General features: G+C 36.0%; 2 protein-coding genes and 1 long non-coding RNA gene across 3 annotated transcripts; all 3 read left to right on the top strand.

Annotated features, from left to right (window-relative positions):
* Positions 1-262: 262 nt before the first annotated feature.
* Positions 263-13,123, top strand: LOC122820677 (Fc receptor-like protein 5). Its single transcript, XM_044098246.1, has 15 exons — positions 263-299; positions 6,061-6,243; positions 6,928-7,200; positions 8,605-8,859; positions 9,245-9,553; positions 10,096-10,359; positions 10,731-10,985; positions 11,127-11,255; positions 11,361-11,376; positions 11,460-11,551; positions 11,748-11,798; positions 12,047-12,097; positions 12,177-12,233; positions 12,318-12,368; positions 12,751-13,123. Exons 1-15 carry the CDS (start codon positions 263-265, stop codon positions 12,816-12,818), a joined length of 2,091 nt encoding a protein of 696 aa, XP_043954181.1. The 3' UTR covers positions 12,819-13,123.
* Positions 13,124-13,759: 636 nt separating this feature from the next.
* Positions 13,760-17,585, top strand: LOC122820593. Its single transcript, XR_006368829.1, has 3 exons — positions 13,760-13,842; positions 14,067-14,099; positions 17,428-17,585. It is a non-coding gene; the product is annotated as an uncharacterized LOC122820593 (long non-coding RNA).
* A 77-nt stretch (positions 17,586-17,662) lies between these two features.
* LOC122820587 lies at positions 17,663-23,943 on the top strand. The gene is made up of 11 exons (XM_044098145.1): positions 17,663-17,694; positions 19,003-19,281; positions 19,659-19,919; positions 20,237-20,488; positions 20,664-20,777; positions 20,999-21,014; positions 21,092-21,183; positions 22,414-22,464; positions 22,540-22,602; positions 22,696-22,773; positions 23,232-23,943. Exons 3-10 carry the CDS (start codon positions 19,766-19,768, stop codon positions 22,752-22,754), a joined length of 801 nt encoding a protein of 266 aa, XP_043954080.1. The 5' UTR covers positions 17,663-17,694; positions 19,003-19,281; positions 19,659-19,765; the 3' UTR covers positions 22,755-22,773; positions 23,232-23,943.
* Positions 23,944-23,955: the final 12 nt, after the last annotated feature.

The raw sequence follows: 23,955 nt of genomic DNA, 5'->3' as shown, positions 1-23,955 counted from the left end.
ATTTTTAAGAGAACAAGCTCTCTTTAATAATTTTTACACCACAAATTCATGCATGTGCAGAAATACACATCACCTATTTCAACGTCCGCCTTTGCAACTTTGGTTGAATGTTTTTTAAAAGGCTCAGCGCAGATCTTTGCAGATGAAACATGTGAACATGCAGCGGACAGGAAACACAACGGCTTCTGATCACTGCTGGGAGGAAACCGACAGTCTACAGCCTGGTAGTCAGGTAGACTTCGCATTTGGTCTGTGTGTGAGGATGGGGAAGGAGCTGCTACTGAGGCTGAGCTTCTTCGGTAAGTAAATTACTGAGTCTCTGTTGGCATTTTGTATAAAAGTGTGAAACTGGTTGGACATGATCCTCTGGCACTTCATACAACTTTTTTTTAATCACCCAGTTAGGTAATTTGAGTTAATAAAAAAGCTTTTTTCATGTGAAAATACAAATGTTTAGTTGTAATATCACTAACTGTGTCAGTTTGATAGAAATGTATCTTCTAAAGAAGTTTATCTTTGTTTCAGTGCTCTGTGTGGCCTTTTATGGAAACACTGAAGGTAAGAAATATATTTTATCTTTTCTCATTCAGTTTTTGTAATTTATTGATGTTAATTATTTTTAGCTTATTTTTCATTTTAATACATCTAGTATGATGTTTTGTGTAGCGTTTCAGCCCTTTAAAGTATAAGTACAAATTCATAAGCAAGAGAAACTAAACTATAAACTGGAGACTAGATATTTTTTTTATAGTTCGGCCTTCCCCTTCTGGCTGTCAGCTAAAAACCGATGTACCGACCACAACCACCACAGAAACTCACTAGCACCTGAATCAGAGCGCTTTTTTTTTTTTTACCACTTAGGTTTCATGCTCTGACTAAAAGAACAAAGCAAACTTTACATTTCTAAACTAACTAGTTTGTAGGAGATCTGTCCGTTCATTACTGAAAAGTCAACATGGCAACCGTATCAAGACAACCTTTAGGAATGGAAACTGAGATCAACGATCCAAACTTCACATTCTTGTCAAAATACTGCAGCCAATACGGCACAAAATTAAACAAAAATCTGTTTTACTCACTATTGACGCTCAATTGATGCTTAATGAATTTGATCATTCATTGCACAAATTTATCACAATTTCATCCATCTGTTCCACAATTTGCCATTGTGATAGTTAGCTTAAGCATTAAGGTATCCTCATATGCTATACTGTTTGGTCCAAATAAGTGGATTAATAAAATAAATAATAATAAAATAATAAGCTGCTCATACGAAAATGACTGACAAATCCAGGCCTGAAGAGCAGCATATAATACACAGTTTTTTTTTTCTTCTTAAAGAAACACAAATTTCTTGTAATTTGCTCAAGTTGAAAATGAAAGAAATCTTCCTGTCGACATTTCAGTAGAATGTCCATTTAGAGAAAAAAGCCCCAACAGCTCCTTCGTCTAAATTATTCTCTGTTTGTTCTGCAAAAATACTCCCAGTTGATGATGCAATCTTCATCATGTTGATCAAACTGTTGGTCAGAATTGATGCAACTGTTTGGTTCACAAATGAAGGTTTTTGAGAAGAAAGCAGAACATCCTGAAATAAACCAACTCTCTCTAGTGACCCCAGAGAAAAAAATTGGATTGGTCTACTTTGACTTTTGACCGAACACATAATATTATGATGTGACAGATATTTAGTGTTATAAAATTATTATTATCTTTATCATAGTTTCTGAGATCACTCAGGACTTTCTCTGATGCCCAGACAGATTGTCAATGTCAGAAGTTTTTTCCTATGACACTTCAAAATTCAAAACTATTTCACTTGATAATTATAAATGATTGTGATTTAGCTCTAACAGTCAGTCATGACAACATTCCTGTTTTATTGTTTCCTAACTTTATTTTTAAAATTACAATTGCTGTCTTAGATTTAGAGAACACAATTAACATGTTTGTTAAAATAAAAAAAAATCCATGTAGTTTATGAGCTCAGAAACTGAAATAGTTTCTATAAAATTGGACTTTTGATTTATTAAATATTCAGCCAGGAAACGTTTTCTTAAGAAACAAAGCACATTGCACATTGACGTATATACTGTATCATACATAGGAACAGCAGTGCTAATCCAAAGGATATATTTGTCAGTTTATTAGATGAAAACTGTTTTGTTTTTGTTGAATAGTTTCCAAGTCGACTGTGATCCTAGAACCCAGTGGACCTGTTGTATATAGAGGAGAGAAAGTCACTCTGAGATGTTACATCTGGGGAGCAGGAGGAACTCGGTGGACATATAACTGGAAAAGAAACAATAGAAACTCTCCAAAAAGATCCAATGAATACATCATCGACAGAGTCTCTGACACCGACAGTGGACCGTACAGCTGTATGGCTAGAAGAGATTATCAGCTAACAGAATGGAGTGATGACGTCACACTGACAGTGACACGCGAGTCTGATTTAGAAACTTTATATTGTTTGGATTTAATATAAAACCATGATTTTCTGTTATTTCTGACTGCAAGCAAAAGAAAAGCATGGAAGATAAATAAAAACAACTACATGTCACTGAAGTAAATATTACAAAGTAACTCTACAATTTACTGTTAAGCCACAACTTTAATTCTTTAGTCATAAATTTAATGTTGTACTAAGCAATACTCAACATTTTAAGATGGGTAAGTGTGTTAAAAATAGCTTTGTTTTTCCTGAAGTAAGTCATCTTATATGATTTATCGTGTATCAAATAATTAATAAGGATTTTTGTATCGAGGCTTGTGGTGCAGAAACAGGCGGTGACGTTTGAAGCCTCACAATCGGACCGAATCACGTGATTCAGAAACCGACCCGTTAGTTTGATTGTGAATCAAAATGCATTGTTGTTTCCCCTGTCATATTTTCTTGTTTTAAGACTGTACTGCATATGTGTCTGCAATTTTTTTGAGTTTTCTTTTTGCGACGGACGTATTTTTCCTCTTGTTTGGCAATAATATGATCTTTCCTAATTTCACTGCACATGTTAATAATAAATTATCACAAAAACAGAGAAACCACCAAGCAAAGAATGGTCACTATAAATATGATTTTCTTTTTTTTCTTCTTTTGTTTTCATCTAAAAATCGCAGCAGATAAACCCAGAGCCAAACTGACAGCAGACAGAACAATCATACCAGCAGGGGGCAGCATAAGACTGAGCTGCTCTGTGGACGAATCTGATGACTGGAAGTTTTACTGGTTCAGAAATGATCAACAATATTCGGTAGATCGGTTCAGAGGAAACAATGAACCACACAGTTACATCAGTGTCTCAGTTGAAGGTGTTTACAGATGCTTAGGAAAAAGAGGAGATCCAGTTTTTCAAACGGAAAAAAGCAATGAAGTCTCTGTTGAGAAAACAGGTGAGCTTTGTTCTTTTTCTGTAATAAAATAACAATTTTACTTTAAATCTAGCATTTGTTTATCAGTTGCTGTTTTTGGACGTCACAGTGCAATCACAATGATAGCAACAAGCATCAGTAAAACAGTATTTAGATGACTATAACTCCATTTGAAGATGCCTTAAAATGAAATGCTTCTGTTCATGTTATAAATTTTAATTTGTACAATTTGAGTTTTCATTCATCATCTTCAATTTCATGTTTAAACCCTTTTGCTGCGTCTTTCTATTTATTATACTGAAGGTTTGATCAGTTGGATTTTGAAGTAATTTAGCGTTCACATGCTCTTCTTTGTGTTACTGGATTTTAATCCAGATGTACAGACCAAAATTTGGACACACTTTCTAATTGAATTCAATAAGAAGGTGTGTCCAAACTTTTGGTCTGTACTGTACTTTAGCTATAAGAATTAGTGTATTAGTGCAAAGATAATTAGGAAAAAGATGTTTAGGGAATCTTTTTCCAAAAGAAAAAAAATCCCCTTTTTCTCTCTCTTTATATATAGATATATAGTAATAGTAAATAGTAATATGTTTATTTGAACTACAAATGTGTTTGTTTAAGCTATTCTGTTTGTCCCATGATGATGACTCTACTTTTGGATTATGCTTCGTGTTTATTTATTTCGGGTTATATCAGAAGAAAACAAAGCAAACCTTGTATTACCTTCATATCACACATGCAAACAACCCAAAGAATATTTCTGTCTGTTTTCCTGTTGAAAACTGTTTTGTTTTTGTTGAATAGTTTCCAAGTCGACTGTGATCCTAGAATCCAGTGGACCTGTTGTATATAGAGGAGAGAAAGTCACTCTGAGATGTGAGATCAGGGGAGCAGGAGGAACTCAGTGGACATATGAATGGAAAAGAAACAATAGAAACTCTCCAAAAAGATCCAGTAAATACATCATCGACAGAGTCTCTAACACCGACAGTGGAAAGTATCGCTGTATGGCTAGAAGATATTATCAGCTAACAGAATGGAGCGATGACGTCACAGTGACAGTGAGACGTGAGTCTGATTTAGAAACTTTATATTGTTTAGATTTAATATAAAACCATGATTTTCTGTTATTTCTGACTACAAGCAAAATAAAAGCATGCGATAAATAACAACAGCTACATCACTGAAGTAAATATTACAAAGTAACTCTACAATTTACTGTTAAGCCACAACTTTAATTCTTTAGTCATAAATTTAATGTTGTACTAAGCCAGGGGTGTCAAAGTCTAATGGACGGAGGGCCAAATAAAAAATTTAGCTACAAGCCGAGGGCCGGACTGATCGAATGTTCATTGAGATTTTTTTTTAAATGACGCATTTGGTCTAGTGCAGCGGACCGGCCCAAGCCTTGGACCGAAGTGCAGCGTTGCGGATCGAACAGGGGATGGGAGTGCGCGTTGTGATGATCGAAGCGGGACGTCGCGTTGTGAGGATCGAGCGGGGCGCGTTGTGAGGATCGAGCAGAGTGCATCGCATTTTTCAGACGGGGTGCCGGCTTGCTGCGGGCCGGTTCTAATAATAAATCAAGATCATCCCAGGGGCCGTAGAAAATCTTCTCGCGGGCCGGATGTGGCCCGCGGGCCTTGACTCTGACATATGTGTACTAAGCAATACTCAACATTTTAAGATGGTTAAGTTAGTTAAAAATAGCTTTGTTTTTCCTGAAGTAAGTCATCTTACATGATTAACCGTGTATCAAATAATTAATAAGGATTTTTGTATCGAGGCTTGTGGTGCAGAAACAGGCGGTGACGTTTGAAGCCTCGCAATCGGACCGAATCACGTGATTCATAAACCGACCCGTTAGTTTGATTGTGAATCAAAATGCATTGCTGTTTCCCCTGTCATATTTTCTTGTTTTAAGACTGTATTGCACATGTTTACAATTTTTTTGAGTTTCCATATTGTGACGGACGTATTTTCCCTTGTCTGGCAGTAATGTAATCTTTCCTAATAAGCATTGAACATGTTAATAAATTATTTAAAAAACTCTGTGATAATAAGTTATCACAGAGACACCGCCTTAACCAGAGAAATAACCAAGCAAAGAACTAATATGATTTTCTTTTGATTTTTAAATTTAAAAATCGCAGCATATAAAGCCAGAGTCTCACTGACAGCAGACAGAACAATCATACCAGCAGGGGGCAGCATAACAATGAGCTGCTCTGTGGACGAATCTGCTGACTGGAAGTTTTACTGGTTCAGAAATGATCAACAATATTCTGAAGATCAGCTCAGATCAAATGATGAACTGTACAGAGTTATCTACGTCTCAGAAGGAGGAGTTTACAGCTGCAGAGGAGGAAGAGGAAATCCAGTTTTCTATACAGAAAAAAGCAACGTTCAGAAAATTGGTGAGTTCAGTTCTATTCTGAAATAAAACAAAAAAAGCTGTTTTAAAATCTTTGATCTGTTTATTGGTCCAGTTTTATTACTGTTTATTGTGCTCCATTCGTGGTTCACCTCAAAACATTGCATGTTTTTTTTTTTCTTGCTTTGTCAGAAACAAAACACAAAATGTTTAATATCAGCAATTAACGATCTAATCTATAAGAATTAAGCATTTTCCCTTTTTTGCTCAATATAAGTTTCTTTCTTCTGATTGAATTTTATTCATTTTAGTTTCTGGGCCGACTGTGAACCAACATCCCAGCTGGCCTGTTGTATTCAGAGGAGAGACGGTCACTCTGAGATGTGAGATGCAGGATGATGAAGGAACTCAGTGGACATATGAATGGAGTCCAAACAACAGAAACCCTACAACATCCAATGAATACAAGATCGACAGCATCTCTGAGTCTGACAGTGGGAGTTACTATTGTAGGGCTAGTAAAGGCTATCAGACAACAGACTGGACCTTTCCCTTTACACTGACAGTAAACTGTAAGTCTGACAGAAACATCCTCATTCACACAATCCTAGAACACCAGACAACATTTTTGGATTCAAAACTCCTCACATTTGCATTAGTTCTCATGTTAAATGGTAAATCAGAAATAATTTGTAACAGTTTTAGACTATTTTATCTTAACCTGTCCATTGCCTTCCTATGCAGTTCTGCTCAGTTCTAATCTCTCTTCAGTTCTCTGTCTGGGCTTTCTCCCATTGACTTGGATTATCTGTGGTAGAATTTCTACCAGGCCAATCAGCGAACAGAAGGAGAACTTCTAAACGATGATGTTGATTTTCTGCGTTGTTTTAGAAATGTTCTCTGTCTGTAGTTTTAGCAGAGGAAGTGAAGGAAGCTGTTCAGTCGGTGCTATTCATGCTTCCAAATTCTGGTTTTTGAAAGACTAGTTCTTAAACTTTTTTAATCAGGTAAATTGATTGGGAACAAATTCTAATTTTCAACAATAACTTAGCCAGGAAGCTTTAAACATCAAACAGCATAAATTACTCAGAAGTTAAAGTTTGATTGATCTGAACAGATTGTTTCCTCAAACAAGCCACTTTCTAAAGATTGTCTTGTTTTCTGTTTGTTTCAACCAGCAAATGAACCCAAAGCCTCACTGACAGCAAGTGATGACATCATACCAGCAGGTGACAGTGTAACACTGACCTGCTCTGTGGACATCGGTGTTGGCTGGAAGTTTGACTGGTTCAGACAGGAATCAGAGTTTTCTACAGCTCCACCCATCAGAATCAGTGAATCAGATGGAGTCTTCTTCATCACAGAGGGAGGAGTTTACAGCTGCAGAGGAGGAAGAGGAAATCCAGTTTTCTATACTGGAACCAGCAATAAGGTCACTATTCAGAAAACAGGTAAACTTGTCTTTATTGTGAAATGAAACATCTTTAATGTTTCTTTGTTCATCAGTGGTGTTAAAAATATTAGGACTCCAGTTTGATGATCATCATCTGTAACTCCATCTAATGCAGTGTTTCTCAATTCCGGTCCTCACGCCCCCCTGCTCTGCATGTTTTAGGTGTTTCCCTCCTGTCACACACCTGGATTAAATCTATGGGTGATTAACAGGCTTCTGCAGCACTTGATGGTCATGCAATGATTAGAATCACCTGTTCTGCAATAGAGACACATCTAAAACATGCAGAGCAGGGGGGCCTGAGGACTGGAATTGAGAAGCACTGATCTAATGACGCCTGAAAGCAGAAAATTTGTTCCTGTTCATGTTGTCAGATATTTAAACCAGATTATGAATTTCTATCTTGATATTGATGTAGGAGGATTTACTGCAGCAACGTGTCTGTTTGATGGAAAAACTATACAAACGTGATTATATAATGTACAGAACAACATTCTGACTGTATGACAGTAATTTATAGGAAGTTCATGTTAAATGTCTAATACTGTTATGTTTTGCTTTATCTTTCTCTACCAGTGATCATTTTATTTTGTAATAATGAGAGCTCTGAGACACCTACTGTTGAAGACAGATATTCACTGGATCAAAAGTTATTAAAATTGTTTTCTCAGTGTATGAAGTTAAATCAACATTTTCTTATTTCCAGTCCTCAGGCCTCCCTGCTCTGCATGTTTTAGATGTACCTCTACTCCAGAGCAGCTGATTCAAATGATTGCATGACCATCAAGTGCTGCAGAAACCTGTTAATCACCCACATATTCAATCCAGGTGTGTGGCAGAAGGGAAACACCTAAAACATGCAGGGCAGGGGGGCCAGAGGACCGGAATTGGGAAACACTGAGTTAAATCAACATTCTCTTATTTTAGGTCGACTAGAACAACCAAAATGATTTCTATTTGCTAAATGAGAAGAAAAACTAAATAGTGAGCACATTTGAGATTTTTTTGTAGCTCTCTTTGAATTAAGAAATATATTTACCTTTTTTCAGTATTATGGTTAATTGTCTTTTAAACTGTCTGACTTGGGTCAAAACATTTTAGTTTCTTTCCACAAACTTCTGACAGGTTTACTGACACATTTGAGTTAATTGAAGTCACACCTGAAACTCATTGTTTTATTGTTTGACATGATTGGAACGTCAAAAACTACAAAAAAATCCTTCAAAAGATATTTTTGCTAAGTTTTCTGGCATTTAGCAAATAGAAATAATTTTGTTAATTGTAACTAACTTAAAACCAGAGAAGTTTGTTCTGTTTTGATTTCAGACGTTGGTAAATAATGTGAATGTGTCTCTTTATTTGGTGAATGTAAATATCTGCTCTCTGTTACTTATGTGAACAGTTCCCATTACACCAACTGTGATCCAACAACCCAATTGGGCCCAGATCTACAGAGGAGAGAGAGTCACTCTGAGATGTGAGATCCAGGATGATGGAGGATCTCAGTGGACGTATGAATGGGAAACAACCAATAGAAACTCTCCAACATCCAGTGAAATCATGATCACTGTTGATAGCAGTGAAGATTATAAATGTAGAGGAAGAAGAGACAGTTTCACCTTCACAGAGTGGGGAGTCGTCACATTAACAGTGATCTGTGAGTTCACCATGTATGAATTATGTTTACAGGGATTTTACTAGCAAATATCAATATTTAATGAAATATTTCTATCTGTGTGTAAGTATGTTTATATTTACACACATATAAAAAACTGATAATCAACATTTACTGAAGGTTACAATCAGTAGCTGCATTTCCATGACAAATGTTAACAAATCTTTGTCCATATTCTGCTATGCTAAGTTCATTCACATGACAAGTTATTAAAAATCAGTGACTGGTGTGAACAGTGACATGAAATGTATTCATAATTCAGTCAAGGTGCTCATCATCATCATCTCAGCCATCAGAGGAAAGTGTTACTGCAACACTAGAAATTTAATTCAAAATATCATTTTTATGACGATCTCTCTCTCTCCAGCACCCAAACCTCAGCCTGTCCTCTCTGTGTCTCCATCATGGCCGAATCCTGGAGCCTCAGTGACTCTGAGCTGTGAGGGTTTGGAGCTTCAATCAGCAGGATGGATGTTCTTCTGGTATAAAACTGTTCCTGTTTGGTCCAGCAGTACCTACACCTATGAGCTGCTTCCTGGCAGCACCAATGGTACTGAGCAGAACTCCTTCATCATTAATGGACCGACTCTCACAGCAGGATTTGTGTGCAGAGCAGAAAGAGGAGAACCAAAGTTTTACACTGATTACAGTGAAGTAAAGTTTGTCTGGTCTGCAGGTCAGTTTGTTTCTCTCTCTCTCTCTCTCTCTCTCTCTTTTTAATCAAATGTTATGTGAAAATTGCAGTTTGTTCCTTTAGGTATATAATTCTGATGTTCAGTTTCTGATATGCACAACTACAGTTCATGAGCTTAAGGCTCTGGATAGATATCTAGATTGGTTGCATGATTGGTAAAATATTGGACAGAATGACAAACTGCACAACTTTGTTTCCTTGCAACAAGAAGGAACCAGTGAAGGTTCTGAGTTCTCGTCTCTCCAGTCTTTCAGTATGAAGTTATACCTCTGATTTATGATGTATAGAAATCAGAAATATATCAATAGCTTCCTTATTAATATATTTATGAATGGTTGAATAGAAGCCTCTATAAATAGTTTAAGGGATATTGCAATTATTAAAATAATTAAAATTTGAGGTATGAATTTATTTCATGTAGTTGTTTAAATGTTCTGGTTTTCTTTATAAAAGTAATACCTTATCCATGTCAAGTAAAATTTTATGTTGAAGGAAAATCTTTAAAAATGTATTTTGTTTTTCAGGTTCAGCAGCAGCTTCTCTCTCAGTGAATCCTGACAGAGTTCAACACTTCAGGTCTGAATCTGTCACACTGACTTGTAAAGGAAACTCTACTGAGTGGAGAGTGATGAGGTTTACAGAAAGATACGGAGTGTCATCCTGCTCCTACTGGGGGAAAATGACTGGAACTACATGCACCATCAACATAAACTGGTATCCTAGTGGAGTGTTCTGGTGTGAGTCTGGATCAGGAGAGTTCAGCAATGCAGTGAACATCACTGTACAGGGTAGGTTATGATTTCTAGTACTGTTCTAACACTCTTTGTATATGAAAAAAATCAAACTTTTTACTCTCTCTTCATCCCAGTACATTGTTGACTGAAACCAATTTATTATTATTGACATTAATTTGTTTACTTTTAGTTAGGAATCCATAATAATGACTGTCAAAACTTGAAAATGAAAATGTCATTTTCATTTTCAAGTTCTGAAAAGTTAGTAAACATTTGGGTATTGTTTAGTCTGACTGAAAATTGAGTGTTAAATCTTAGCAAAAAAAAAAAAACAGCTTTGTACTTGATTATTTTTGAACTGATGTTCCTCTGTTACCTCCATTTCTAAAAATCACTTCTGAAATGTGATATTATATGTTTTACAGATGATTATTATTATGATGGTATTATCCTGGTGAGCCCTGTTCATCCTGTGACTGAAGGAGATCCTGTTACTCTGAGCTGCAGAGATAAAGAACAAAATCTTCTCTCCAATGTGTTTTTCTATCACAATGATAAACTCATCAATAATGACAGCAGAGAGGAGCTGAAGATCTCTGCAGTGTCAAAGTCAGATGAAGGTTTCTACAAATGTCAACATTCAGGAAGAGAGTCACCAAGCAGCTGGATGTCTGTTAGAGGTGAGGAGGATTAAAATGTTTGATGGATTTTATTTTTATAAGATGCTATTGAGAAAACATCATGTTTTTATGCAAACAGAGAACAGGCTCATAAAAATCAATAAATAATTTCTTTCCTTTTCTATGTTTTTCTTATTCCAGATGCTGTATCCAGTCCTGTCAGCTCTTCATTTCCTGTCATGTTGATCGTTGGTCTGGTTGTTGGAATCGTTCTCATTATTTCACTATTATTTCTCCTCTTCTTGTTGTGGCGCTGCAGACGGTCCAAAGGTGAGACAGTTTTCTTCACATACCTGATCAGAAAAAAACACATTTTGATGTTGTAGCAACATGACGGTCTGAACAACAAAATAATATAACTATTGTCTCTTACAGATTCATGCTGTATCAGGTTGGTGCCACACTTTGCCATATTTCATCCCAGAGATGCATCAACAGTTTGTTGACTCTAATTTACTGTTTTCACTGTTTCAGCTCCAATCAGTCGGAGAACAACAATCAGAGCTCCAACAGAAACGATGTCATCAACCCGACTGGAAGCCGTGATTACAACACTCTTCTTCACGGTCAGAATTTGATATTAATTATTATATGTATGATCAATTTTTCTTTACTGGCAGACAATAATTTGTTATGCCAGACAACAAAAAAGGAAAAACAGGTCGTCCTGTTAAGTTGTTTACTTACATTGCATCTTTCTTACTTTGTTGATTACGTTTGTTCAGTAGAACCTTTAAGTTCTTTTCTTTTTCTGCTCTTTAGGTGATGTTGGTCTCTATGAGTCGGTCAAATCCAATGGAGCTGCAGGAGACGGTAGTGTGTATATTTTAAAAGCTGAATGATAATGTTATTCAACTCAGGAAGAGAGGGTGATTTCCAAACGACACACAGCGGAGAAAAAAATACCACTTAAAGTCATTTACTTTAATTAATAAATTTTTTTTTTTACTATGTTATTAGGGAAACCTCATGAACCAGATGAGCACAGTGAGAAAACCTTCCTCGATCCTGTTAAATATGTTTATGTTTGTTTTATATTTATTTATTTTTCTACACTTTAGATGATGCTCATTTCTATGAGTCAGTTAAATACCCTGAAGCTGCAGGAGAAGGTATTAATTTTCAAAGAATTGATGATGTAATTCCCCTGATACTCAGTAATTGACACATCGTCCTGTATTTCATTTGCAGAAGAATCGGAAGGTCCTGCATATTGTCTCATCGAAGTGATGAACGTACGACACGAGAGTGAGTCCCAAACAGCACAGAACGTAGCACGAGACGATAAAACTCCACACTTTTGACCCGGTCTTGATTTTTTTTTTTTTTTAGGGGGGCCTCATGAGCGAACTCCTTACTCTGTACTGAGAACAGGAGATTCAGGTACCATCAGCGACAATAGTTGATCTTTTTACTGAAATCCGTCTTCATGGCATCATGCTGCAGCATCATATGATCATAATATCTGCATGAGTTAGCCTCTAAACTTTACATCAGACTCACAGCGGAGAGTCGTGACAGTTTGTCTGTTTCATACATCTGTCTGTCTTCTGTTATGTTTCTTCCTCAGACATTTTCCAATAAACTGTAGATTTTAATATCCATTTTTACACTGATAGTCCTAATTTGCCCGGCTGCAGATAATAAGGAACTGCAGAGTTAAACTTAAGTTTAACGACGTTAGTTTTCCGTTAAATTTATGTTGGCGTCGTTATTAATGGTTACTTTGACAAATATTTTCAGCAAACAATCTCTCCGATTGCAGGAACACGGAGTCCTGCAGCAACAGATGAGGCTGTTTATTCAGAAATCACCATGGATACCGCAAGCTAAGCCGGTTCAAGCTGCGAAATACGAGATAAACTTTGCTATAAGGATGTAAAGAAAGCTGCATTTATAAACACAAAGCTTCTCGACAGTAAAAGGAAATATAACCAGATGTTTTGATGATATACGTGCTTATGAAGGATCAGTATTGTTTATCAGCATAATCTATCAGCTTTCTATTTAATTTAATTCATGTTTGAGAATTTGCAACATTGCATTTAAGCTTTTTCAGAATGTAGCAAGAGGGAAAAGTGAGATATTTGAATGTCTGTGCCTAACTTAGGAGCTTTTTACATGTAAAACGATGTTAATTTCACACATAGCATAGAAAAACTTTTGTTGTTAAATTTGAGCCACAATCCCCAAAATTACAAACAATAAAAGCTTGAAGTATCTCACTCTGTGTAATGAATCTATGTAATATATAATTCTTACTTTCTAAGGTAAGTTTTCCATGAAATTTAAATTTTTTGAGTTGGATTTTTATATCATCGTCTTCCTAAAGTAATGGCCTACGTATGTTGTTTTTTTTTCTTTGCCAGAAGAAGTTTTTCACTTTTGGTAAAAAACAAACAAACAAACAAATAATAATAAAAAAAAAAACTAAGGCCATTATTTTAGGAAGGTGACAATATAGGAAGTAGTTTGCACAAGATACTTGTGCAACTTTTTCTTTTTGCAGGCGAAAAACACGTTTAGTTAAAACGTGACTGTGTGTGATTGAGCTTTAAAAACTCTAAATTGATTCAACAAACCCATCAAATTGAGAGCTGTGTATCTCTGCTAGGTACGTAGGACCTAGCAGAGATGCATCTAGATAGGACGTATAAATATATTGAGCAACTGCTGCGGTCAAAGCTGCTGCAGTTTTTAAAACTCTGAGTAATGGGAAGGAAACACGTAAGAAGCTATAAAGAGGAAGTATTCTGGAAACTTCTCTTTTTTTTACAAGATAGAAGATTTCCTGGTTATAGTTGTTCAGCCGGTCGAGATGCGAGGATGGGAAACACTTGGCTTTACGTGCTATTCTGTAAGTACATTTATTAACGTTAAAAATACATGATTAAACTAACATTTTCTTAAACTGGCTGCTTGTCTCTAAATAAAGAGATAATGCAAGTATCAGCTACATTGTTACATTAAATTCATTCAGAAATGTTTTTAAATGCCAGTTTTTCTTTGTTATTGCAATTGTCTTTCTTCCTGATTGATCCGTTTTTCTGGCTTTATCCTAAATGTGTCTGTTTTATGTAGTGTTCAGTTCAGTCACCAGTGGACACAACAAGGGTGAGACACATTTCCTGATTATATCGTCTTGACTTTTCATGTCTAGTATTTTACTGATAGTAGTATCTCTCGAACTGCTGGTTCGCTGGTTTAAAACTTCTAGTTCTGTAAAGAGCAGAAACTAAAAGGTGTTTATGTGGAAAGACCTGAACTGCCTTCACAACAGCTTCACCTGTTAACCCACAAAGCTCAAAGTCCAGATGCAAGGAGCCAGTATAACGAGACCAGTGTCATTACGAAACCTTAAAATATTGCTAGAGTGAATGAGAAGCCACAATATGTTTCATTGTCTTTTGGCTTTATCATTTATCAGTAAGACAGAGAAAAAACATATTTGTATTAAAAATCCACTGCTGTTTGAATGAATTCACGAATCTTTGGAGTGTAACAACAAAGTTCTCCGAAGATCTGCAGACGAAACAAACCCATAAGACCAAAGATTTTCCGGTATACTAGCGTTAGCCGCTGACCTTTTAACGTATTCACACCTGTCAGCTGCTACATTTTTGTGCTGCTTGTTTCACCTCAAACCATCCTGAAGTTTTATTCCCAGGCTGTTTTGGGAATAAAACTCCAAACCAACAAGACGAGAGCAAAAACTGCTCCATGCAGTGTTAGCCTGAAAGTTTCGCTAACTTCTCATGCTTGGCAAGGTTTCTATTGGTTTGCAGACTGGATGAGAACACAGGAAACTGTTCGCTGAGAATAGAAGCAAATGCTTCTGAGGTCAACACCTCTGCCTGTAATAGCACAACCACATTTTAAAATATAAAAAAAACAGTATTGTGTTTTCAACATGTCTATGAATTGGCAGAAGCCGGATAGAGGAAGAGTTTTCAAAACGCCTATTAGGTTTTAATCTCCTCTCGACCTAAAAATCTGCTGAACAGGAATTGAATATGTCGATGTTTTTGAGTTGATCATGGTGACGTTGTGGTCTGTAATGGCAGTGTGGGTTCAGCTTCAATCCCAGGTTTGCATTTTCACGTCAACAAATGTAAAAACTTGTTAAACGTGAAACAAATGGATTCCTGTCTAGTCTGATCTACTGTAGTGGCCAAACTAGACAGGAGTGACTAGAACAACACGGCGTGTGAAGAGGGTAGGGAATGAACGCTGAAATCTACCTTAGTAAAAACATGTAAAGCTACACTGTTCTCTTTAAACTGTAAAAAGAAAAAAAATGATTCAGGAACTTGAGTTTAAAATATTTTGACAGGACATCGGTCTGGTTCCCAACGTCCAAATAATCTAAGTCAACCAAAAGGACAAAACCATTTAAAACAACCAGCATCCTCTGAAGAAACTGGAACATCAGATAAAACAAAACTGTACTGTTGCTGTACAGACATCATCAATTAGTTCACTATCGTTTTGTATAGTTTATCACATGCACTATGTAAATGTATTTTCTGTTTCAATCTATGTTTGGATGGAGGGCACGCTGGTGACCAAAATACCAATAATGGATGTAACATTAGATAAACTGAGCTGTTGTCATAATTTGTAGACTTTTAGGTGTTGAATGATTAGTTAATGTAACTGTGGGAGTGCTGAATCATAATGCTGGTTTTATCCTCTTATGGCATCCTTAAAAAACAACAACATGTCAATCAGTTCATTAGTTAAACCAGTGTGTTTCCGGTCCTCAGGCCCCCCTGCCCTGCATGTTTTAGGTGTTTCCCTTCTGCCACACACCTGGATTGAATATGTGGGTGATTAACAGGCTACTGCAGCACTTGATGGTCATGCAGTCATTTGAATCAGCTGCTCTGGAGTAGAGGTACATCTAAAACATGCAGAGCAGGGGGGCCTGAGGACTGGAAATGAGAAGCGCTGAGTTAAACCAATAAGTGTTTCAACTTATTGGGATTTTAGACGTCTAACCTCAAAGACCGCTGCATTTTTCTGAGATGTGCGATTTCTTAAAAAGACAAAAAGAAACAGTAAAATGCACCACGTTCTGGAAAAACTGCAGAGAGTCAGAGCCATCATATTATATATGGTACAAAATATTCCAACATAAAAGTCACAGTTTGCAAAATTACCCAGATTCATTATTTTTGTGTGTGGAATCCTTAAACCTTATTAAACTAGTTGCAAACATAGATTTCATCAATCTCTCGTTGAGAATGTAAGGAGCTGCTAGAGCGACGTTGAAGTGAGGATAAATAAAACAAACTTTCTTGTGAGCACCAGATAACATGTGACACACACAGGATAGTATCTGGTTGCACACAAGATGCTATCTGGTGTCTGTGCACACGAAAGAGTTTCTTCTTTTTCTTTTTTTTCCTTCAATGTCTCTTTAGTTTCTCTGTAAGAATTTGTTGCATTGATGTTAACAGACTATTTATTAATGGATGTTTATTTAAAAAAGAGGAAAACAATATCAGAGTTTGGGATGCCTGCCTATGTGGGAAAATATGTTGATATAATTGTCTTCTTGTCAAAATAGTACTTTATTGATTTGCTGCTGAATATTAGATAAATAACGTCCTGCTTATTAATTATGGTAACTTATTAGAACATGTTGAGAAAACTCCACATAATTTATGAAAGTGGAGGGAGAACATGAAGTTAATGGCATCAATAACTGTAGATAATTAATAACTGAGAATAGTAGGAAACAGTAGCAGAGTGGTAGATTGATCATTTTGTCCTCCTGAATCATTAGCTCTTAAATATCGACATAGTTCAGAATAATCTGATAAGTCTAATTATAAGTTTGATCAACTTTGTTTTAAGTTTGACCTTAAAAGTAGACAAGATCTGTCGTACTGGTTGAAAACTTTCATTTCACCACATTTTTACCTTCATGCACTTTTCACTTCAACGTAGAAATTAAAAACAAAACTACACAAGTTTGTCAACAGCTGAAAAAAAATTTAAAAGATGCCAAAATTAAAAACTGATTTTTGCTCCACAAGCCTGAAGAAGATGAAGAAATATTCCAGCAGATCATTTCACGCAGTGTTATTTCCTGGTTTTTATGGAACTTTAAAAAAAAAAAAATGGTGTTATATATTTAATAAAATGTGAAATGAACATAAGATGAGAGAAACTTTATACAGTCACAATTTACTGTTTTTAACATTATATGTTTAGGGATATTTATTTATGTAATACATTATGCAACAAATGTAATTGCCAAGCAAAACTCAACCAATCAGAGGTTACTGTTGGTGGAGAACTAAGTGGAAATAAACTGGAGCAGAAAGTTCTGATTTAGTCATCATTCAACTTTAGGCCAACAAAAAAAATACTTTTGTTGATTTTTTTTTGTTGATTTCATTTAACTAATATATTATGTTGTTTATATGAACAGTTTCCCATAGAGCCACTGTGACCCTGAGACCAAACTGGCCTCTGATATACAAAGGAGAGAGTCTTGCTCTCCGGTGTGAGATCTCAGGAGGAGAAGGAATAAGGTGGACGTATGAATGGAGAACAACCAGGTTAAATAAACCTCAAACATCCCAGGAATACTTTTCCGTACGTTCAGCTGGTGAGTCTGATAGTGGAGGATACAGCTGCAGAGGAACAATTGGAAGAGGCTCAACGGACTGGAGTGATGTTGTCGTGTTAACTGTGTGTAAGTTGGTCATAAATCTTTCATATAAAAACTTTATTGCACATTTTTGATACAAATAAGTGACATTAAGTTAATGTTTTTTCATTAGTAATAAACTGGTTACTTTGATTCTTTGGATTTCCAAGTTCTTTCTTATCGATACAAAAAAGCTGAAATTTAAAAAATAAGTTCAGGATAAAAGTTTGTTTTGTCTGAGGCTGTTTTAGTTTTAAAGGAATGAAACTTTAGTTAAAAGTGTCAGGACTCTGCATTTTTCAGTTTGTTTTATATTTTATGTCACATTATGTTTTAGTTCACTTTAGTTTAGTCCTTCATAGTCATTTTAGATTTAATATTTTGATGGAATTTGTTTTGTTTAGATTGTTCTTCCTTTCCACTGTAGTATTTCTAGTTATGTTTATTTCTTTATTTCATTTTCCTAATCTCAGTTATTCTTAGAAGTCTGAGTTTATGTCTCTTTATTGATTATCATTGATTTTAGCTAAGTTATTTCTTCAGTCCTTGTAGTTATTCATTATGTCAGCTCCCTCATAGTGTGTCTAGTTTTCCTTTCTTGCTACTTTAGCTTTAGTTTTGTTAAGTCTGCATTTGTCCATCTTTCTGTGGTGATTCTAGTTCGGTTATGTCTTTAGTCCTTCTAGTTACTCTAGCTCAGTGTTTCTTAGTTATCAAAAACTAAAAAACACTGTACACTTGTTACTCACCTGTAATCATTTAAGCTCATCAGTCCTGGTTTTATCCAGCTTTCTGTTCTCAGTATTTAAGCCTCTCATTCGCTCTCATGTCTCATCAGATCCTCATGTCTATTTATCTCTGCTTCCCTGTGTCTCCTCACATCCCCTTGATGTTCTTTAGGGTTTATTTTATTGCATCCTTGGCTTTTATATGTTTTGTAAGCGCCCATCATCATTTCTACCATTTACATCATCCAAGAACTCAGCTGCTGATTCCGCTTCTCTGCATTTGGTTCCACCTTTCAACAACCAACATCATGACAAAAAGTGTATTTTGTCACTTATACAATAATAGTTAAGGCAGTATGTAACTTTTATAAAAATGTTTTTACGTTTAATATTATTGTGTCTTGACGGTATTCACATATTATCTGTGTAATATTGTACTGTCACAAATTACATTCTGCAGTTTCAATAGAAATGAAACCAATCAAACTTTCTCAATGAGCCGTTTCTGAATGTAAACTTGAGTCCAATTGTACTGAGTTTCTGACAATGTGTCAAAATATTTTTCTTTAAACTGAAGACTAATACACAAATATTTTATTCTTGACTCAATGTGACTCTCCAACAGATGAAGTCTCTGTGTTTCCATCTTGGTTGAGTCCTGGAGCCTCAGTGACTCTGAGATGTGAGGTTGAACATCCACCTGCAGGAACCAGGTTCTTCTGGTATAAAGCTGTTTATAATCCACCACGCAGATTCTACAGATATGAGCTGCTGCCTGGCAGCTCTGATGGGACTGAAGAGAATTTCTACATTGTTCATGGACTCAATAGTACAGCAGGTTATGTGTGTGAAGCAGGAAATGGAAAACCAGAATACAGAGATCCACGTTTTGTCTGGTCAGCAGGTCAGTTTGTCTTAGTGAGTCTCATCTTAGTGAACTGGAAATGTTTTTACTTTGTTTCTACTCAGTCATGATCTTTGTCTTAAAAGTAATTTGAAAGTATGTGGAGCTGGTGAATTTATGATCAATATAATGAAGAAACCATGTTTAACCTCTGCTTTTACTTTTCATACATTCATTTCAAAATGTGAAGCAGAAATTAAAAATGACAATGAGAAAGTGACAACTACAGGTTATGTTATATGTGAAAGATGGTGGATCACCAATACAGTTTTTGTTGAATGTATTTATTTAATTAATTTGCTGTCATTTTAACATTGATTTGGTAGAATCTGTTTTAAACTTCATTCTAGATTAAACATTGTGTATTTATTTTCCAGATCCTCGTCCAGCAGCTTCTCTCTCAGTGAATCCTGACAGAGTTCAACACTTCTGGTCTGAATCTGTCACACTGACTTGTAAAGGAAACTCTACTGAGTGGAGAGTGATGAGGTTAACAGAAAGAGACCACCTGTCATCCTGCTCCATCTGGGGGACAATGAATGGATCTACATGCACCATAAACCGGTCTGTTAGTGGAGTGTACTGGTGTGAGTCTGGATCAGGAGAGTTCAGCAATGCAGTGAACATCACTATACAGGGTAAGTTATGATTTATAAACCTTTTCTTACACAGTTTCCCTGCACTGTCCAGTCTGTTTTCATAGGGATCTAATTATTATAAAACGTTATAAGTTTAAGTTGTGCTTAACAACTAATACTCGTTTTTCACTCCAACCAAAACACAATTTATATTTTAGAAGAAAACAAATCATAACATGAATAAAATCAGGATTTTTATGATTGCTTTCTAACTATGTTTCTGTTAACTCTCAAGCAGAAAGTAGAAAACAAATCTTTCCTCAATGACATACAGCTCCATCTTTGATATCTGAAATGTAATTTGATCTGTTTTACAGACAGTGATTTTTTAAATATTATCCTGGTGAGCCCTGTTCATCCTGTGACTGAAGGAGATCCTGTTACTCTGAGCTGCAGAGATAAAAATCAAAATCTTCTCTCCAATGTGTTTTTCTATCACAATGATAAACTCATCAATAATGACAGCAGAGAGGAGCTGAAGATCTCTGCAGTGTCAAAGTCAGATGAAGGTTTCTACAAATGTAAACATTCAGGAGAAGAGTCACCAAGCAGCTGGATGTCTGTTAGAGGTGAGGAGGATTTTAAAAACTTCAGTCGTCTTCATTGGTGAAACCATTTAGCTGTTTGAGACGAACACTTTGGATCTTTGAAGGTGTGATGCAGATTTTTTGCGCGTGTTCAAATCTAAAGTCACAGTTATGACGTAATTAACACTTATTCCTTATTAATGTTTCTTATTTCCAGTATCTGAATCCGGTCCTGTCAGCTCTTCACTTCCTGTGATGATGATCGTTGGACCAGTTGTTGGAGTCGTTCTCTTTATTCTCGTTATTCTCCTGATCTTGTTGTGTTCCAAAGGTGAGACAATTTTGTTTTCAGAATTAATTATATTGTTGCTCCAAATGTTTTCTTAAGAAAGAGAGACGAGGTGAGAGAAATGACTGCAGATGCAAATTAGCCTCAATCTCTAAGTCAGGCATTTAAATAATGAACTTAAACAACTGTGTTACTTAATATGCATTGTTGCTTCTAAATTAAAAAAACAATGTGATAATATGATATAAAATATATTTTCACAGGTTTATGGTGCATCAGGTCAGTGCAGCAGTTTATTTCCTTTATACTAACATTTTCAAACTGTCATCAATTTAATTTCATGTGTGATGTTTCAGATCGAAGCAGCCAGAGGGCAGAGGTCAAACCTCACCCACCGACCTTGGAGTCAACAACACTGAAGGTCATGAGTACAGCTCTCTTTCTCATGGTCAGAGCCTCAATGTTTGTTTTCAGTCATTGAGATTTATTTACTCCTAATTGTAATGTCATTAATAACGATGAGTTTTAAGCGTCTCATTCATTCGAGTTTATCAAAAGTCAACAAAGTTTGACGACAACGCCAGTCAGAAATTTCCTTTCAATCACGATTTACATGAATGTCATTAATTTTGTGTTTTTAATGCTGCATTTCCACTCTGCTTTTGATGACGCACTATAAAAAAATGGATCTTAAATTGATTGTGGATCTTTTTATTGATTCACACAAGTTGATAACTAGTTTTGAAACGTATACAAGTCAACTAAAACTTGAATAAATGTCGTCCAGTGAGTCGGAGAGAAGCTCTGTGGTTGAAGTTTGCAGCCATCAGCAGGCATTGCTGATGCCTGCAATGATCAGCATTTGCTACGGTCAAACAGCATTTGACCGTTTTTAAAATGGTAAAAAGAAAAATTCATCTAATTGGTTGGTTTCCTGGAAGAAGATCCATATTTTAAGAAAAATGCGCTTTAAAGGGTGAGTAGACAGTAGATGTTATAACTCAGACTTGCTGCTGCTCTTTTTCTTGAGGAAAAGGAAATGTTACACTTCTCATAAGACAGTGGTGTGCATTTCTCCTTACAAACTCAAACATTTACTGTAATAAGTGATTAAAACATCGAGCTGGTTTTCTTTGAATGTGCAGTAATATCCTGTTTGTTTTCCTCAGAAACAGCATGTTTGCGTCTACCAGTTATTGCTAAAGTAACTTTACCAGAGAAGCCATTTATCTATCTAATGCACATTTTTGTCTCTCCCATCAACATTTTAACCATAGTGAACCATATTTGGAATGTCCTATTTCAACCAACATTGCACAACACTTGCTGCTTTCTTCCACAAACATAGGTAACCTCAGTAGCATGCATGTCGTGACTGTTGGGTTTGTTGTTTTTTTTTATTACTCAACTTCTTTTCCTGGTACTAATTCATCAAGCTTTTTCTCCAGAAACAGTAGTAGTAGATTTGACTGATGACGTCACCAGTATTACTACCAGACTTGGTGACGGCAGCAAAAGCTTCAACAAAAGTTGCTGAATGACATTTAGCCACTAACATCCACTTCTTCCACCAATTTTCCTCTAACATGTGTTACAGAAATGTGTTCTTTAAGTATTATAATCTACGTGAAAATAAACGAAGTAAGCACAAAAAACCGTTTTCCTTCTTTTTTTGCAGATAACGCCAATCTCTACGCGTCAGTCAAGTCCTCCGAAACGACAGGAAATGGTGAAGTACATCTTTGAAACGCAACAGATGCAAAAGTTAAAGCCGTAGCCCTTCTAAAATTGTGAAATGTTTCAGCTGCAGATGAAGCCAGAGATGTCACGTACTCTCGCATTGAACTGAAAGACATCGACAGAACGAGTGAGTTCCAGGCACTTTTAATGTGCAACAGGAGAAAATAACTGAGTGGTTTTGACCTTGTTGTTGTTGTTGTTGTTGTTACGATCCTCACAGGAAGACCTCGTGAAGCAGAGGAGAACGCCGTTTACTCTGAAGTGAAGTTGCAGGAGTAGGATGAGAATAAACTGAAAGGTAACTTTTGACTTCACTAATATGCAAACATGCAATGCCGTGATGGAGGAAAGACGAAACTCAAACCAGTAATTTGAGGTTTAATGTCAACGTACTCATTAAATATAAAAGTGAAAATTGGGTTTGAGCAGAACAAATGCTTGCTGAGATGTTTTCTGTTTCAGATTTCAATATATGATGAGTTTAGTTGAGTTGGTTACAGTTACCAAGGTTCGGTCATATGGTTCATGAGAGTCTCCTAGTGGCCGCTTGCTTAGTTGCGATCAATAAATAGAATAAATCCAAGAGAAAAATGAAAGGCTAAGAATATGTGTGCATCCATCCTTATTCGTCAAGGTCAAGCGAAATCATCTTTAAAAATTGCAGAGTGACGAATCTGTTGAAAGATTTCAGATTCTTGATTCACCGTTTTCATTCTGTAGGTAAACGTTTGACACAGATCTTCTTTTCATTTGCAGACCAGAGGAGTCCTGCAGCAGCAGATTCAGCAGTTTATCAGGTCAGGATAACAACCCTGCCACATGAGATGCATGATGTGACGGGCTCTGCTAAAAGTTATTACGAGTTAAAACTCATCACATCCTTCAAATTCCCACTTTTTCCACATGTTTCTGTTAGGAATCCATTAAGGAAGCTGTTTTATGAAATTACTGCAAGGGCTGAAATGCATTTTCTTAAATTCTTTTGATTTTGATTTATATTTGCCGATGTAAAATTTGAAGCACAGCAACCTGTCTTTAAGCTGATAGTTTTTCTTTAATGCTTTGAAGGTTTGGATGTAAATGCGTTCCGTCGCAAAACGCAGCAAAGAAAGAAAATGTAAAACATGTAAATGTTTTGTAGAGTTTTTGTTTTACAATGTTTTTAAATGTATTAGTTGTTAGTATAAGCTCTTTGTTTTTCAAATTTTGATAAAATTGTTGTTTTCATATTTTCATAGTTTGTCTTTTCATGCTGTTTTCATTTGCTGCTGCGTCTCATTGGCAGTGTAGCAGTTTATATGCAAACATTTATGTTATCCAACTGCATAGTCAGCTTCGCGCTTAAAATGTGACAACTTCATAGTTTTTCTGAGCCATGTGTCTTAAATCAACCGTATTGTGAAGTAAGATCTGTCAAAATCCGTGTAATTAAATTTGGACACATGAAGGGATGTAGTTGGATTTTTCTGGACGGTTTTAT

The sequence above is a fragment of the Gambusia affinis genome, linkage group LG18 (genome assembly GCF_019740435.1).
Source record: "Gambusia affinis linkage group LG18, SWU_Gaff_1.0, whole genome shotgun sequence".
Lineage (NCBI taxonomy): Eukaryota > Metazoa > Chordata > Actinopteri > Cyprinodontiformes > Poeciliidae > Gambusia > Gambusia affinis.
Note: the sequence above shows the minus strand (reverse complement) of the source record. Positions and strands in the feature narration are given on the sequence as shown.